Consider the following 18,446-nt stretch of genomic DNA (forward strand, 5'->3'; position numbering starts at 1 on the left):
CTGTTAATTATAAAATGTTAGTGAGTCATGGCATTGGGGAAATTTTTCTTTAGACTAAATATAAGATCAGTATTTTTCTACTTCTTGTCTCCTGATGTAAATTACAACTTTATCTTATCGTAAACACTAGATCTCATTTTTCAAAACCACTTCATATGTAATTGCTGGCAATATGTTTTTAAAATATAGATACTGGGGTAAAATGTTAAAGAAAAACTAAAATTCCTCACCCTTGAAGTATGACACAATCATGAAATAAATATAACAAATGACATCTGAAACCAAATTTTCTTCCTAAATTGCAGTAGAATGGTTTAATGATTAGATCCTAAGGTAGTGGAATGATGCAGAAGAGCTGGCAAAGTATGCATAGACTCAGTCATTTCATATCAAGTTTGAAAGTTTTCCAAATATACTATAACTCATTGGTTTTGTTGAGGGGAGGCAGTGATTCACAAAGAACACAAGAAAAGTAAGGCTACCCAAGAAGTCAGAAATGGAGTACAAAGAGGGTGGTTTACCCCTAAAAATAGGATATTAAAGCATAAATGTGTCACTTCCTTTATGATAAGAGAACCTGTCATATTTTCCCTGATTATGAGTATCCTGCCCAAGGGATGAAAGTTGAATATCAGGAAAAAAACCATAGAATTTTTTTACCTGCCTATGTAAGCAAAAGAGAGAAAACCTCTTAAACTCTAAACCTTTTTACAACCTGCTGCTGCTGCTAAGTCACTTCAGTCGTGTCCGACTCTGTGCGACCCCATAGACGGCAGCCCACCAGGCTCCCCCGTCCCTGGGATTCTCCAGGCAAGAACACTGGAGTGGATTGCCATTTCCTTCTCCAATGTATGAAAGTGGAAAGTGAAAGTGAAGTCGCTCAGTCGTGTCCGACTCTTAGCGACCCCATGGACTGCAGCCCACCAGGCTCCTCCATCCATGGCACCTACAATACACTAAATTCATGACAATCTGACTTTTGTCATATCAGATAAAGTAAAGTTGTTACTTACATAACTATTCAGCAGGGAATACACTTAGAACCTACAGGTAATTAGCCTCCATTCTTCACTTTTTCATTTAGTTCCAATTAGAAAATCTTTGGGAAAAAAACAGCTTAAATAGCTTCAGAAGTATCAAGTCAAAGTGCTTTCCAAGTACCAATTCTCATTGCATGCTGCTGCTGCTGCTGCTAAGTTGTTTCAGTCGTTCCGACTCTGTGTGACCCTATAGACTGCAGCCCACCAAGCTCCCCCGTCCCTGGAATTCTCCAGACAAGAACACTGGAGTGGGTTGCCATTTCCTTCTCCAATGCATGAAAGTGAAAAGTGAAAGTGAAGTCGCTCAGTCGTGTCTGACTCTTTGCAACCCCATGGACTGCAGCCTACCAGGCTCCTCTGTCCATGGGATTTTCCAGGCAAGAGTACTGGAGTGGGTTGCCATTGCCTTCTCCATCTCATTGCATAAGGGGTAACAATTTCATACAAGTTTATATGAAATAAGAATAGTAGTACTTGCTGTTGGCATTTTGTTAGCTTTACTTAAAAATGTAAGCAAGTGATCTGAGAATTCACCACATGGAAAATTTTCCTTATACTCAAATAGTAAAAGTATGATCTATAAATGACATAGGATCTCTATAAACATGTATTAGTTCATCAATTTTGTTTCTATTTTCTTTCCCTATGAATAGATTCACTTTAATTAGACAAATTTATTTCATACCATTCATTTATTTCATACAATGGAACATAGGAAGGCATATCAAAAAAGCAACCATCTCTTGAAAAATATTACTGTTAATCATCAATTTTACTAAAAAAGGCAATAGTTAATTTCTTTTTTAAAAATCCAGCATTTATGTCATTGACTTTTTTATAAAGGCATAAAAGTTCAAAGAGAACACAGCATTCATCCCACATAATGAAATATTCACCTTGCCAACCCATGTACAGTCAGCCACTTGCCAAGCTTGTGACTTCTTCAGTAGTCAAGAGAGAACAACACTTCATACTAGTCACATTTACAAATGCATGTAAGTGACCTGTTATCCTTCACCAACCCATGTTCTTCTCATAGCACACTGATTATTTGTGACTTATGTTCAGAAACCATACTTCTAACCTACAGCATGATATTAAACTCAAACAGGTACCCACATACATTCTTCCCTGAATTAACCAATATTAGGTTAGTCAGTTTTCATGTCTTTTTAGCAAAAGTGTTTAGGAAGCAAAGTGCATATATTCCAACTAAGACCTGCAAAAAGTAGAAGCCTACATGTTGTAATTGCTTAATCTATTAAAATCTAAAAAGGAAGACAAGGAAATAAACATTAGGAAATGCCAGCAAAAAAAACCTATTGTTTCAGAAAATAAGGCAATTGTGGATACCTACTGGGATATATAAGCATTATAAACAACATTAAAACCAGCATAGTTTTTAAAACATTTACATTAATTATTTAGATTCATGACTTCAAATGGGTGATATTAAGAGATGCTTTGCTATATCTTATTCTTGCAGAATGATGAATTGATGTCTTATTTACCAGCTATCTTTGTGTGGGGCAATATAAAGAAAAATGGAAGAATGTTATTAACATACATTTGTATGAGTTTTTTTAAAAAAACCTCAAAACACTTGCAAATGTCCACTAATATGCATATTTTAGTAACACCAAATAAGAAAAAAAAAAGCCAATGGTTACATTTATGTCTTAAAACAGAGAAAACATGGAAGTGTATACCACATGTATTATATAAAATTTATACTATTTTAGTTTACATATGTCTATTATTTCCTAATACCTATCTTGGGTTTGGTGGTATATCTAGGCTAAAAAATAATTGACTGAGGAGATGCAAAGGATATAAAACTGCTAATTTACAAATGTATAATGTAGAAAAATAATGTTAGAAATAAAAATGTACATTAGTGCTGGACATTACATTAGATTTGCTGGATCCTCTATTAGGTCAGTCTTGAAGTCTCTGAGCAAGACTCCCCCTCACTCCCACTCCACTCTCTAGGCCACTTAAGTGCAATTATGCATTTATAGGGCTTCCCTGATAGCCCAGTTGGTAAAGAATCTGCCTGCAATGCAGGAGACCCCGGTTCAATTCCTGGGTCGATCTGCTGGAGAAGGGATAGGCTACCCACTCCAGTATTCTTGGGCTTCCCTTGTGGCTCAGCTGATAAAGAATCTACCTGCAATGCAGGAGACCTGGGCTCAATCTCTGGGAAGATCCAGAGGGGTTGGGAAGATCCCCTGGAGAAGGGAAAGGCTACACATTCCAGTATTCTGCCCTGGAGAATTCCATGGACTATTTAGTCCATGGGGTCACAAAGAGTTGGACATGACTGAGCGACTTTCACTTCACTTCACTTCATGCATTTACATGGAATTATACATGAGATTAAATAGAAAAGAAATATTTTAGCTGGTTATATAGGAATCTATATGTAGCTCTGGCTGTTAAAACATAAACGCATCTAGAAAGACAGACAAACATCAAGACAAACATTAAGAGCCATATGATCCTAAAGGTTTTCAGTGAACATTCAAGAAATTGGGATCATTTGCCTTTTTCAAAGTTTAAGAATCCAAAGATATACACACTAATACAAATACACAAGTAAAGGTATTATTTTTGTTGATATACAAGATAACATCACAAGATGATCCCTGAATGCATTTGGAGTTGACCTTTATAAATTAAGAATTGTATGTTTAGATTTATGGTCACCCTTGAGTCATTACTCCGTGTTGTCTGTTTGTCAGACTGCTGGAAATCCTAGCACTCACCAGTACAAAGTGGTATGCATACAGCGCTGTACAATGGTGAATTACAAAATACTTATCACCAATCACTTTCCAATACCAAATGAGAATCAACAAATCTGTAAGAAGGAAAAGTAAGATATTACATAGGAAGAAAGCTTCATCATTTTTCAAATGTATTTAACTCTTTCTCCTGACAGCTCACCACAGTCCACTCTGAGCCCTCAGCACTTGCCTCATACATCAGGAGATCAACTACCCTTTTACCACAAAGCCTGTGCCTCCAGGGGCTATCTCCCTCACACTACTGCGACTCCTCTAGGATAAGCACCAAGTGGGGCGTCCATCACAGTGCCTGGCATATAGTTATATAATGTATTTGTTGAAAGTATAAATGAATAACTTGTTTCCAGGGTTAAACAAAACAAAAATATTATTGAATAAAAATAATTGTAAAATAAGCTTAAATTACTGATTTTTATCAGTATATAACTCAGAGATTAAGATGGTCCCAGAAGGTATAAAATGACCAACTCATTTATAACACAAATTCAGCAAAAAAATTTAAAAATTAACAAAGAATGTGATTAAATATTAATTCAGAATAGAAAAAAAAAAAGGACAAATACCTATAGCTATTAAAAAGAGATCTTTAAAAAGAGCTCAAGGCATTGATTTTCTTTAAATTCTAAATCAGCACTGTGATTCAGAAAATTGTTTCCTTTAACAAAACAGAAATTTCTCAAAATTTGAACACAACTATTTTCTTTACCAAATGGTTAAACATGAAATTTAGACATGGAAACAAATGGCTATCATGGATGGAAACCAGGTTTTAAGGGTTTGGAGCTTATAGCATGGAGAGCTTCTTTTCTAAAAATAAAAATTACCAGCACAAAACTAGGTGTGACTATATACATAAGATAAAAGAAATTATCAAATTATAAATTTCCAGGAGAGAAAAAAAGTACCTTAAATGTGGAAACCAAGAAAATTGAAAAGTGTTAGTAATTTACTGCCCTTTATACGTCTCTAAATGCATTTTCCCTATATTTCAGCTGTATACTCTTTGATCACCAATTTATATTAAGATAATGACTTTATAATATTTTCTATAGAGAGAATAAAATAATTCACTTTCATCCAGCTTGGTATAAAAATTTTGTTTCAGTTCATAATCCTTATTTTTAAGTGTTTTGAATTATTACCTTATTTGAGTAAACCTTTTTCAAGTTCCTTTTGTATAAGATTTCCTGGGTAACTACTCTCTGAATTGACAACAGTCATTAACCAGTGTATGAAGCATATTATAAATTTTGTGTTAACCTTGTTAGTGACAGAATTTTGTGCCAAATGGGCAAACATTTTCCCAGTGTGTCCACATGATTCACTCTTCTTTTAATTGCCCCATCAAATAATCCAATAGCTTATTCATTATTTCTACCCCAAATATATCTTTTCCTTTTAATAAATTACTGTGTTTGGGTTTAATCTAATTTTTTGGTTACAATTCACTTCTTGATGGCATTTTCTAAGACCATCACTCATCTTTATCACTTTTGATTCATATCCTATTATTTTTATTTCAATTTTATTTCAGCTGTTTATTGAGTTCAAAAATTACAAAACAGTGTTTCCTACCTAAATGTCCAAGTCAGGGATCTGTTATTTCTCTCTAGTTTTATTGAGGCAGTCAAAAATGTCTTTTCAAAAAGCAGTTTAAATGGCATATTCTCAATCTAACTTCCCCTCTGTCTCATTTGTAAAAGACTACTCCAATCTCATCCAACATGAGATGGAATATGACAGACGGAAATGTGAAGTAGAAAGACTCCATGATCTTAACTGATTACAACTAAAATAGTTTACTTTTGCAGATTTTACCAAAACAACACAAAACCATGACCATGGAAGCACATCTCAAGTGCCTGTGAGATGAGGACTCTCAGGCTTAGATTTCATTAGCTTCATGGTGATTGCACCTGAGCAACTTTAGTCCAAACAGGGACAATCACTAGTCTAAAAAAAAAAAAAAAAAAAATACTCCAGGTTTAACTGAAGCCTCACTCTACAGCTCTAATCTTTGAGAACTACAGAGCCACCATGAAAAATGTTTCATATCCTATCATCAGAACAGACATTTTTTTCCCTCAGTATGGGTCCTAAAAGCTACTTCTCAAATAACCAAACCTAAAGCATTGACTCTGTATTCTTTGCATAATTCCATAAGCAGTTTAAAAAGAAATGGACAGATATGAACAACATATCACATACCAGAAACGAGATAGCCTGAAGCAATAGCAACATTCACTTTCCCAAGAGATGTATCACCCCTATAAATATTAAAAAAAAAAAAAGGTTTCTTTTTTTAGCACATGGTTATAGATGACAGCTACTAATTTTTCTATTGAGATTTAAATATAAATGCTTTCTATAGGTAGCAAATAGTAACCTATCATTTGCACAAGGTATTAATGTTAGCTATGATAATACTTCTAATTGCAATGATCATAATTTCTTATACTTATTAGCCAAAAGTTTTATGAAAATAAACAACATTTTATAAGTATGTTCTTGTATGATTTGTTTTTGAAAGGACTAAAATGCAGTTCCAGATGCTGGTTGTTGTTTTGATTCCTATTTTGAATCAGAGGCTTAACAGGCTCAAGAAATAATCTAGCCTGCCCTGATATACAGACAATATATTGCATACTATTAGCATTCTCACTTTTCTGAGGACTGGAGAGATTTCCCTATTAGCACATATTAGAAAGGCTTCTCAGGTGGTGCTAGTGTAAAGAATCCACCTGCCAATGCAGGATTCGTGGGTTCGATCCCTGGATTGGGAAGATCCCTTGGAGGAGGAAATGGCAACCCACTCCAATATGCTTGCCCGAAAAAATTTCACAAACAGAGGAGCTTGGCAGGCTATAGTCCATGGAGTCACAAAGAGTCAGACATGACTGAGCAACTGGGCATGCATACATTAGAAAATGGTCAGAACAGGACAATTTAATCCTGTTATTTCAACCCTTTTGCCCTAACCTTGGTTCCAAGGAACAAATACAAATTATCAGTCCTTTATCTGACTTATAAGATGAATTACTGGTAAAATGAACATTAAGTAAAACTGATAACAGCTAAACTACAAATGGAAATATTTAGTAGAAGTTATGTCTTCTTTACAAATTTTCATTTGTAAATATGATCCAGGAAAATTAGACCTGGAATAAACTACAGTACCAATAAAATGCTAAAATATCAAAATGTATAATAGGTAAAAATTTGTTCAGGACAAATTGGTCAACGAATCAAATCTGTGTTATAAAATTTACTTCGCAAAAGAACTGGTTCTATTGACAATCGTGTTGGTAAAATATGGGAAAAAAGTAGCAATTGTTTAGATAGACTGCATTAAAACCTGGTCAAAGAATTAAATTCACTAAATTAATTCACTTTGAAAAAGATCTTCTCAATGAAAATTTACCAAAACTGGTGTAATTCTGATTAGTATAACTTCATATTTGTGAATAAAAAACAACATCATTTCAGTCAAATAGAAACAATCAAAAGACCTGGTTAAATCACCCCACATCCCTCAGAGGCCATGACTATCACATCTTTGTCCAGTGCCCTCTCAAAACACAGTCTCTCAAACTAAGCTGAACTAAAGCTTCTCATACAGTGCCAGGAATTAAGTTTGTAAAATTTCTGCCACTGGAAAGATATTTAAATTCTCCAAAAAGAACACTTTACAAATAATCCTATTATGGCTGAACACAGTTACTATTCTTGCTTTAAATTATTTCATGCGGTATTAAACTCCTTTCACAAGGACATCTATAATTCTCATTTTTCTATCTTTGAAATTGAAGGATGGGTCAAACATAAATTTGAAGACAAAGTGCTGTTTATCCAAGTTGACTATTCTATCTCAATAACAACTCATTTTTGCTCAAAACAGTGGTTATAATAACTTGATTTCACTCATACAGTATACATGTTTACATAATTATCATATTCTGTTTTGGATGGCAATTGCAACACTAATGCAAAATGGCCCTCATTATTTGTATTCAAATCTAAAATAAATCATTCTAATGCACCTTGCTGAAACAAGTCTGAACACAAGCATTTAAATAAACCATACACCATCAATATGCTTTCTGTTTTACAGTAAAGAGATGTTCTTATTAATAATTAATATCAAAACATAAATCAAATTGACGATATTAGAAAGAAATAGCTTACCAAAGTGGATCAGCAATACCAGCCTCGTCAAACAAGAAAATGTACAAGCCAACAAGCCCAACCACCAAAGAATGACACGTAGATACCACCCTGAAATGAGATGAAATACACACAAAGATTTTAGATTCTGTGCAATGAATTTTAACTAATTCTGGCAAGACATTTAACACTCTGAAGAAGTTAAATCTGGAAGCATTTAAATATAGGATTGCAGTACATCAGAGAGTATAATACAAAATGGCTATTTAGAAATCCAAGGGCCATAACTTTACTTTAGAATCGATAACAAGAAGGATGCCTAGGTCTACAATTTCCTTCTAGACTATTGATGAACCACTTATTGGTTAAAGGGTCTAAAGGGGAAGAATAGCTAATGATACAGTTGACAGTCTTGTGCAAAGAGGTGGCAATTGGTAAGCACACCATCCTGCACCCTGCTTCATCCCCAGCACCATCACTGAGAGAGTAGTTTCCTGCTCCAATCAGTCCTGAAGGACTTTCAAATCTACTAGCCTTAATGAACTCTACAACCATGGGTCAGAATTGGAATGGATTATGAAGTGAAAATGTATTCCCTTGGAGATTCCCTTGGAGTTTTAATATACACATTATTGTACTTGATTCTTTTAAGCAATCTGTGAGATAGCTACAGCAGCTATTGATTATTAGTGTCTCTTTATCACTGTTATGAAAGTGGAGGGCTATGAATTCATTCAGAAGAATCTTTTTAAAAGAAATGCCCAAATGAAAACAAAATGTTCACAGGATCCAGATCAAATTTTCTTTATAGAAGGAATAGCATTTAGCTGAAAAACATCAATTTCTTTGAACGTATCTTGTTAAACATTTAATGACTTAACCAAGCTCTAAGATACCCTACTTACAGAACTGTATACAGGACACTATATACTTACTTACAAAACAAAAACATTTATGAGTAGTGAAGTTTCTCTTCTCTTCATTAGAATAAAAGATGAGAGGAATAGTAAAGTTTTTAGAAATTAATTGCAGTGGTAAAGAATCCACCTGTCAATGCAAAAGACAGAAGAGATGTGGTTGGATCCCTGGGTAGGGAAGATCCCCAGGAGTAGGAAACAGTGATCCACCCCAGTATTTTTGCCTGGAAAAGCCCATTGACAGAGGAGTCTGGTGGGCTACAGTCCATGGGGTCATAAGGAGCTGGATGACTGAGTGCAGCACAGGTGTCAGGAGTAGAAATTAATGGTGTGCAATGAATCTCTCTACAGTATGACCCCAAATCTTTCAAAGTGAAATATATCAACCAATATAAAAGTTGATATGAAAAAATTTCACTGCAATTTGAAAAATCAATATAGTTGATCTAATAAATGATGTGATCCTTAGCAAGAATATCAAATTAATCAAATCATATTTTAAATGCTTGAAGAGTCTCACTAAGTTAAAGGTATTGAGTCCTCTGTAATACCAAAATATCATTTTGAAATGTGATAATTAACCCAATTAACCTGGTTTACAAGTCTGGAATCTTCACATCAAGTATTTGTATTCCACTTGAACATAGCAAGAAAAAAATGTAAGTTCCTTGATGTCAAGTAAGGCACTCCATCTAAATAATCATACAACCAGTTTTCTGTTGACATTCAAAAATTCTACTAAAGGAAAAAGCATAACTTCTTACTAACCCATGGTAGTGCCTGGTAACCGTATCAAAAAGTTCCCTTTTGAAAAAAAATCTAAATTTTTGTTCCTGATACTCAGGCCTTAGATTCTCTTCTCTGTTGAGATGTTTCATGGTAAAAGGGAAGAATTGCAAGCCCTCAACTGATGGAAATGACACATAATTCATGAGAGAAAAGTTACATGGTACTTGGATCAAATAGCTCCCACTACAATGAACAGAAGAAACAAACACCCTATGCTTATATGCTATTCTGTATTAAAAGCCTATACCTTATGAAACTTCTATTAGTAAGAATTTCATATTTCATTCTTTAAAACCAGATTCCTGGCAAAGCAGAATGTAGATTCCTCAAGGTCTTAAAAAAAAAAAACAAAAAAAACCAAGATGCTACCCAAAATAAAATACTTAAATTTTTTCAAAGAAATTTAAAAAGAAATGTTTGTGGGTTTTTTCTTTAAGGAAATAATGACCATTTTAGAATAGCAATTTAAAGTTACTGATGTAATCACTCACAAGTAGTATGAGTATAACCAATAGAAATGATATAGCTCCATCAGACAGAAGAGTTATATTTTAAAGACGAAGATTTAAAAGTTAGGAATATTTCAGCATAACAGGACTTTCCATGTCATAGGAAAGCAAGCGGAAATAATGAATTCATTTAATTATAAAATATAAATAATATCAATAAGTATGCATCTTTGTAGAAAAAGCAACAATTACATATAAGATTTTCTCGCTTATAATTAATTAAACTGTTATCTCTCAGGTGTGAATTTTATGGAGAGTTTTTCTGCCTACAGATTGTACCCTGCCAGGCTCCTCTGTCCATGGGATTATCCAGGGAAGAATACTAGAGTGTGTTACCATGCCCTCCTCCAGGGGATCTTCTCAACCCAGGGATTGAACCCATGTGCCTTATGTCTCCTGCATTGACAGGCAGGTTCTTTACCACTAGCGCCACCTGTGAAGTCTTTCAAGATATATATATATATATATATATATATATATATACATGTATATATACACACATATATATATATACATGTATATATATACACATACTCAGAAAGCAACCAACTGTTTTTCTTTCTTTGCATTCTCCACCTTACAGCTTGAGTCCCATGTAAATTAAGGTGGAGTAGGAAACAGGAGTAAATGTGAAGAAAGAATACCATTTGAATAACATACTGCATCTTAGATAATTCCAGATTTTTTTTTCAAATAGGAACTCAGTTTCCCAAACAGTGATTCCATGTCTCATAGAATGGCAGTGATAAGACTGAATAATGCTAAGTATTTTTCCATTTCATTATTTTATTTCTTTTTTACCTTTGCTTCAATCTATCTGAAACCTCCCTATTTCTTTGGCTTACAGCTCCCCAAGATTCAAATGCGTTTACTCACTCTAACCATGTTGAAGATAAAGTGAAAATAGTTAAAAATTTAATCACAGAAAATGTATGTCCTCCTATATGTCGCTTTCCTTTTCTTTCCCACTATCTTTTGCCCCCTTCCCCCCATCTCTTATCCTTTTCTTTTCCATTCTATCTTCACATTAGAAATGGTTTTACAAAATAATGGTGTCTTTTGTGTCCTACATTTGAACAACATTTCAGTGCTATTCTTTAGACAAAAGAATCATACCTCTTGTTTTTCAAAAATATGTGGAGAAATAGTTCTAACTTTTGGGGAGAAGAGCCGTAACATGTATGAACAAGACCAATCAGTGTAAGATGCAGAGAAAAACAACTAGCCTTATTCCCAGTCTGAGTTATAAAAATGCATGCCTGCAAAACAATTTGGCCCAAACAAAGATGGGGCATTTCAGGTCCTGTAAGGCCACTCTCAAATAAATAGACTTTGGCAGAAGTTTTTAATTGTAAAAGGAAATTTCAATGAAAAATAATTATAGCAATGTTGGAGATCTGCTGAATTCATTTCCTAGTTAGCATTAACTTCAACTAAATAGGAACAATAAGAAGTATCCCATAGCTGCTCTAATTCACTGAGGTTTGCAAATGCACAGAGGTCTTTGGGCATCTGAAATGCTCTAAAGCAAGTGAGCCAGTCATCAAAGTCGTTTCCCGCTTGAAACTCTACGAGAGATTAACAAGTTGCATATACACAAACAATTTGCAAACCAACTAACTAAAACTGGTAGATTTCTACATCCTTCGATGTCTTGTTTTCCTCTTACTTTTTTGTTAAAAAACATTTTTATAAGCAAGTTTTACTTTAAAATTACATAACAAAAGAATAGATTCTGGAGGGCTCTGAATTATAATGAAAAGTTCATTAAAAGAGAGACACAGATGTTCTAACTGTACACCAGGTTCTCTGGTATGTAGTGTTTAATGCCCTAGGTTGGGCTAAACCAGCCAATACTATATATAGGCTACTCACAGTCCCAACTACTATTACTTTCGTTACCGTTTCCAGAGAACATGTATTTGTTATCATAAATATTTCAGAGGAGAATGCAAAACAGTGCCTTCCAGCACAGTTAGCCACAGCCTACTTACCACTTCCCTAGTGAGTTAAACTTTCCCTAACATCTTTCAGAATAAGAATTTAAAACTGTTTCTTGTATAAGATCTATCCACTTTTCTTTCCTTTTACTTCTAATGTCAAACAAAAAATTTGACCTAAGATTTTGTTAAACACTAAGTGAAAAAGAATTTTTGGAAATATTTAAAATGTATAATTTTGTTTCATAAGACTAGGTTTTTTTAATCAATTACATTTTCATATATGCTTTACCTTGAGTTCCATTCAATCTTCTTTTTGAAGTTGAGGTTATTAAAACCTGGAGAAATCTTTGCTGAAAACCAATAACTTACAACGTGGAAAATAATCTGAAAGGTGAAAAAGCTGGCAAAACAAGTACTGATGAGCAGTATGGTGTTGGTATCCATATTTCTTCAACCTGTTAAAAGAAATGATGGCTATAAATTCCTTTAAATTGCTTGTAACACACCCAAATTATTTTTTTAATTTTAAAAGAGTATGTGGTTGTATTTTTTTGCAATTTACTTTAGCACAAACGTAAGTATAAGGAAATTGTATGAATTCAAACCTTCACCAGCTATCTGTCCTGGTATCTCATATTTGTACCTAAAAGAGGGAAAAATCTATTGTCTTAAAGATCTCGGTATTATAAATGTCAGGAGATAAATTTAACACCATTGTATTCAAAATTATCTAAGTCTAGAGTTTAACATTATGAGGGAGTTTCAAATACTGTAATTGAAGATATTATTTTAGTAATATTTTTAATTAAACCAAGAACAAATCACCTGATTTCTCTATGCCTCAGCTACCTCATCTATAAAATGAGAAAGTTGGTTAGATAATTTCTAAGAAAAAATTATACCAAAAATAAGAATAGAACATTATCTGCAATAGTAAAACAAAACACAATCATCTAATAAAAAATAACTGTACCATGGGACAAACATTTAAAGTCTTAAGAAGAATAATACCACCTTGGAAAATAATCATACCATTGTTTTTGCTTAAAATAGTATTTAACCTAAAAAAAAATATTTTCAACCACACATATCCTTGAACCAAAAATCCTCTATGGTTTTTTATCTCTAAAATAAAACATTTTTATAAAAACGCTCCAGGTTTTAGGGACAGAATTACTGAAAGAATAGTAATATGCATATATATACATTCAAAGTATATTTTCTATCTCATTGAGCTCAACTTTATTTGGCTCCTAAAAATCTTAGAAACATTCAGACCAAAAAAAGACAATAAATCATTTGCTCATATTCAGCAAATACAGCATTTCTATGACTCCATCTTTGATAGAGCTGACCCTCAAATGAAAAGGAAATGAATCAATACACATTTCCAGCTGCATAATGTAAAGAAATAAAGTCACCTACTGAAGCCAATTCACTAGAGAAAAATCAAGTCATTGACTACACTGGCAATAACCCTACTTCATTCCCTTCCAACCAGGATATCATAATAAGAATTGGTCTCCCACAGGGCCCCTTCTGACTGAATTCATGTGTCTGTAATGAATTCCTTCCTCATTCTTTTTTTCTGGCCTGTGTGCACAGTAAAAATAATGATATTACAATTCTTCTCTGTGAAATTCCATTAACTTCATTCCTCATTTAATTTTTTTAATTCAAGAAATGTTTATTGGGTATTAAACTTTTTAGTTTTAATTTATCTTGGTCTTTTAGCCTCAGTTTGCTAAGTCGCTTCAGTCGTGTCCGACTCTGTGCGAACCCATAGACGGCAGACCACCAGGCTCCGCCATCCCTGGAATTCTCCAGGCAAGAACACTGGAGTGGGTTGCCATTTCCTTCTCCAATGCATGAAAGTGAAAAGTAAGAATGAAGTCACTCAGTCGTGTCTGACTCTTTGTGACCCCATGGACTGCAGCCTACAAGGCTCCTCCGTCCATGGGATTTTCCAGGCAAGAATACTGGAGTGGGGTGCCATTGCCTTCTCTGATATTAATCAAATAATACATAAAAGTAAGTTGCATACATAAATTAATGTCATCATAATTTGCTAAGTGAGATATGAAAAGGAAAATGTTTTTCTAAGATTCAAGCAAGTAAGGATATGGATCCCATGTGGGCAGATCAGTTCAGTCATTGAGTTGTGTCTGACTCTTTGCAACCCCATGGACTGCAGCACACCAGGCTCCCTGTCCATCACCAACTCCCAGAGCTTGCTCAAATTCATGTCCATCCAGTCCATGATGCCATTCAACCATCTCATCTTCTGTCATACCCTTCTTCAATCTTTCCCAACATCAGGGTCTTTTCCAATGAGTCAGTTCTTCGCATCAGGTGGCTAAAGTATTGGAGTTTCTGCTTCAGCATCAGTCCTTCCAGTGAATATTCAGGACTAATTTCCTTTAGGATTGACTGGTTTGGTCTCCTTGCAGCCCAAGAGACTCTCAAGGGTCTTCTGCAACACCACAGTTCGAAAGCATCAATTCTTCAGCGCTCAGCTGTCTTTATAGTCCAACTCTCACATCCATACATGACTACTGGAAAAACCATAGCTTTGACTAGATGGACCTTTGTCAGCAAAGTAATGTCTCTGCCTTTTAATATGTTGTCTAGGTTGGTCATAGCTTTTTTTCTATGTGGTGGGCAGAAAAACAAAGACAATGAAACCAGGAACAAGAAGCTAGCGGAAACTCTAATCTTAAATGTGAAGATTTGTCCTTAAGGGTTTTGTGTGTTCCCTGGAGGTTCTGGAGGGTGGCTAGGCAAGAGCTGCTTACTTACTTCAGTTAAAATTTAATGTATACAATGAGCATTTATTTCATGAGTGTTTGCTAAAAGTTATAAAACATAGAAGGCGTCATGTAACATTATCCATTTTATGAATTGTTAATTTAAGTAACATTAAAAAAATCACTCAAACAATTCACCATTAAGAAAAATTCCTCATTCCTTAAAAAAAAGTTACTTTTTATTAAGTTTTTGCTATTTTTCTATACTGGATATCATATATTTTCAACAGACGTTTGGTTAACTAGGGTTTTTAGGGAACATGTTCAGACTCTCCCTTTGCAAAAATGTTCCACTTTTAAAACTAAAAAGCTCCACATAATCAAGTTATGGCTTCCATTAAAGGCTCAAAGACAGAAGCTAATTAAATTGTTCAACTCCCAGCTTTGCTTCTTATTAAGCAGTTGCTTGCTTCATCAGTCATGCCAAGTCAAGGACTAATTTAAGGAATTAAAAAAAATTCCCCAGGAAACCAACGTTTCCAGTAGGAAGCAACTGTCTCTGTTCATTCACTGAATCTGGCAAGAAAATGGTAAAAATGGATAAAACCAAATAATGCTCATCACTGACACAGATTAAAGACCTTTTAGAGTTCAGTGGTTATTCAGTAGAGGAACACACAGTAAAAGCAGAAAAGTATTAGATGTGGTTCCTACACCTTTACATGTGGCAAATAGCTGGTAGAACAGAGCTATCCTATAACAGAGCAACAAGCTATCCTAGAACAGGAAATATTTCTGTGGCAATTTACAAGAGGCGTGTCTAGACATGAACTTTAATTAGCCCATCTTGCTTCACAGGAATTATGGACACCAAAGAAACTCTTCCAGAGGCTTCCTGGATACAGAGATCTTTGTACTTTTTCCCCTAAGATAGTTCCATAAATTTTAATTCAAGTTGGTTTCTTGGTAGAGAAAACCATGAAAAGGTTTGGAGAAGGCCTCTCAACCATCAACTTGTGAGAATTCCAGGAAGAGGACTCCCAGAGGCAGGACCACTAGAAACATCTTGGCCAGGCTGATTCAGTCTTCGGCCAACAGTTCACCCAACACCTGTTATGAGTCCACTCTGCGCCAGGCACTGTGATGCAACTCCAAATACAAAATGGGAGACATGCTCATGGGCCAGCAGGTAAGCAACAGACTGATCATCCCCACACAAAGAGGTAAATGCATGGTGCTCAGGGGGCACTCTTTGCTTTCCAGGGAATAAATACCCAGCAGATGTGATATGTAAACAGTGAGGAGATATCCAGTGGTACTCAGGGTAAACCAAGAGAATATCTTCTCTTCTACTAAAATCCCAACAAGACGCTTTAAGGCTGAAGCCCAAAAAGATTCAGTTACACCAGCTGACTCTAGAACGAACTACCTGGAAATGCAACAGCTGCTCTCAATTCCCCATGTTCGTTATCCCACTGTAACACAAAGAATTCCTTAGGGAGTATGCTGGAATCACCAATGTCACCTCCAATCTGTAATACACATACATACCACACTCCTTCATTCTCTGATACAACTTCCAGATAAAACCACTGCTGTACTGATTAGCAGTAAAAATCCTTAAAACCAGGGGGAAAGGCCTTGTGTGGTTGTCTTTAAGGGCAACAAGGAAGGAGGAAGCTGGGAAGAATATTCTACACATGCTTAGCAGTCCTTTTCCCATTTCTAGTAAGTTCCCTTTCCTATTTCCCACACTGATTCCAAACATTGATTGCTCTCAAACCTCCTGTTCTCCCTGTCTTGCAATAGATGAGGTTTCTTCCCAATTCACCAAAAAATGTAGGCTCTCAAGTGTGAACTTCTGATGATGGCAATGTTTACCACCTCCCCTCACCCCAACCCAGAAGCTCTTCTCTGCACACTATGGATTCTGCAGGGGTATATGTCCCACACTTTCAACATGGCTTACACTGTGTACAACCAAACCCCACTATCTCCCAAGGAACCAGTCCTGGATGGTCAGCTACCCTCTCAGTGGCTCCATAGGAGCATCCTGGAGACCCCCAGCATCTACATGGCCCAAAGCAGAACTTAAACCCATTCCAGTCCTTCCCCCAGGGTTCCAGATCTCAGAGAAGGACATTATCAACCATGACACCTCTCCACCTTCAATCTAGAGCAGCTCTCTCATCCCGGACTCCTTATCTCTTACTCCCACAGTTAACTGCCAAGTCCTGGGAGACTGAAGAATACCAAATGAATAGCAACGTGATTCCAGGGAAGTTCTGACAATTTTTCTTGAGAGCCTTATGAACAACACAAAAATTGTGGCTGGTTAACAAGTAATTCCAGAGTTAGTTGCAAAACTAGAACCAGCATGAAGTTCAGTGATCTGAAGGAGACTTGAGAAATATCTCCTGCTATCACATAAGGTTCTCTCTTTTTGATCTCTTTCAGAAATATTTTATAAATATTTATATGTTTACTCACTCTGCTTATAACACAGAGCTGGGAAAGATAGCTAATATAATTAGTTAACAGATTCTGGTTTCAAAATTATCTTCAGAAGCTGAAATAATAATCCCAATCAGAAAAACAGGAATACATTTTTAAAAGGTAATACCCAAGTATAGGACTTAGAATAATAGTGACATAATACACACAAATACACATGGAGGAAATCTTACCATTTTAACTTGCACAAACCAATGAGAAATAATAATGTAATGAAGACACTAATAACAAAAACAAACTTTAGAACCATTTATAATCAGAGAGTTAGATCAAGAAATATCAGCCCTATTTTACTCTGAATTAACAACATATCAAAGTACCTTTAGAGCAGTGTAACTAAGATGTGATTTTTAGAAAACATATCATATCATAAAGAGTTGAAGGGCTGAGAGATGTCAGCTTAGAAACAAGATTATTTAGAGAGGACTGAAGGGCATTCTGCGAACATCTAAAGAAGTGTCACATAGAAAAGTAAAAGAGAGAACTTACTCTGCACTACTCCAGATGACCCATATGTGCAAAAATTACAGAAAGGGACGAGCTCACCTTAACTGAAGGAAGCATCTTCTAACAATTTAGAAGTACCCAAGCATCCATCAGGTGCCATAGTGGTAAGTGCAATGCAGGAGACGCAAGAGACGTGGGTTCAATCCCTGGGTTGGGAAGGTCCCCTGGAGAAGGAAATGGCAACCCACTCCAGTATTTTTCCTGGAAAATTTCATGGACAGAGTAGCCTGGCGGGCTGTAGTCCATGGGGTCACAAGGAGTCAGACATGACTGAACACACACACAAATATCATCATGGAAATGGTAAAATGACCACAAGGTTGGTTCACAAGCCTAAATTTTAAAGAACTTAAAAGTAAGATTCTGGAATTCTAGGACTGAATTGGCATCTAAAAGGTTAATTTTGTATTAGCTTCTCAACAGTCTATCACTTATGTTTTACAAAATCAAAATTACGTGCATAAAAAAACAGCAGTCATGTACTACCCGGTGGGAAGCACACAGGT

General features: G+C 35.3%; 1 protein-coding gene across 3 annotated transcripts in view; it reads right to left on the reverse strand.

Annotated features, from left to right (window-relative positions):
• TLCD4 (TLC domain containing 4) overlaps positions 1–18,446 on the reverse strand; it is a 70,323-nt gene that overhangs the window by 34,407 nt on the left and 17,470 nt on the right. For all 3 annotated transcript variants that reach the window (XM_061411130.1, XM_061411128.1, XM_061411129.1), the window contains exons 2-5: positions 12,462–12,627; positions 8,036–8,125; positions 6,059–6,117; positions 3,809–3,903 (exon numbers count right to left, since the gene is read on the reverse strand). In XM_061411130.1, the coding sequence (XP_061267114.1) occupies positions 3,809–3,903; positions 6,059–6,117; positions 8,036–8,125; positions 12,462–12,616 (399 nt within the window). In that variant the 5' untranslated portion in view covers positions 12,617–12,627. The remainder of the gene's footprint in view (positions 1–3,808; positions 3,904–6,058; positions 6,118–8,035; positions 8,126–12,461; positions 12,628–18,446) is intronic.

This window comes from Bos javanicus, chromosome 3, assembly GCF_032452875.1.
Source record: "Bos javanicus breed banteng chromosome 3, ARS-OSU_banteng_1.0, whole genome shotgun sequence".
Classification (NCBI taxonomy): domain Eukaryota; kingdom Metazoa; phylum Chordata; class Mammalia; order Artiodactyla; family Bovidae; genus Bos; species Bos javanicus.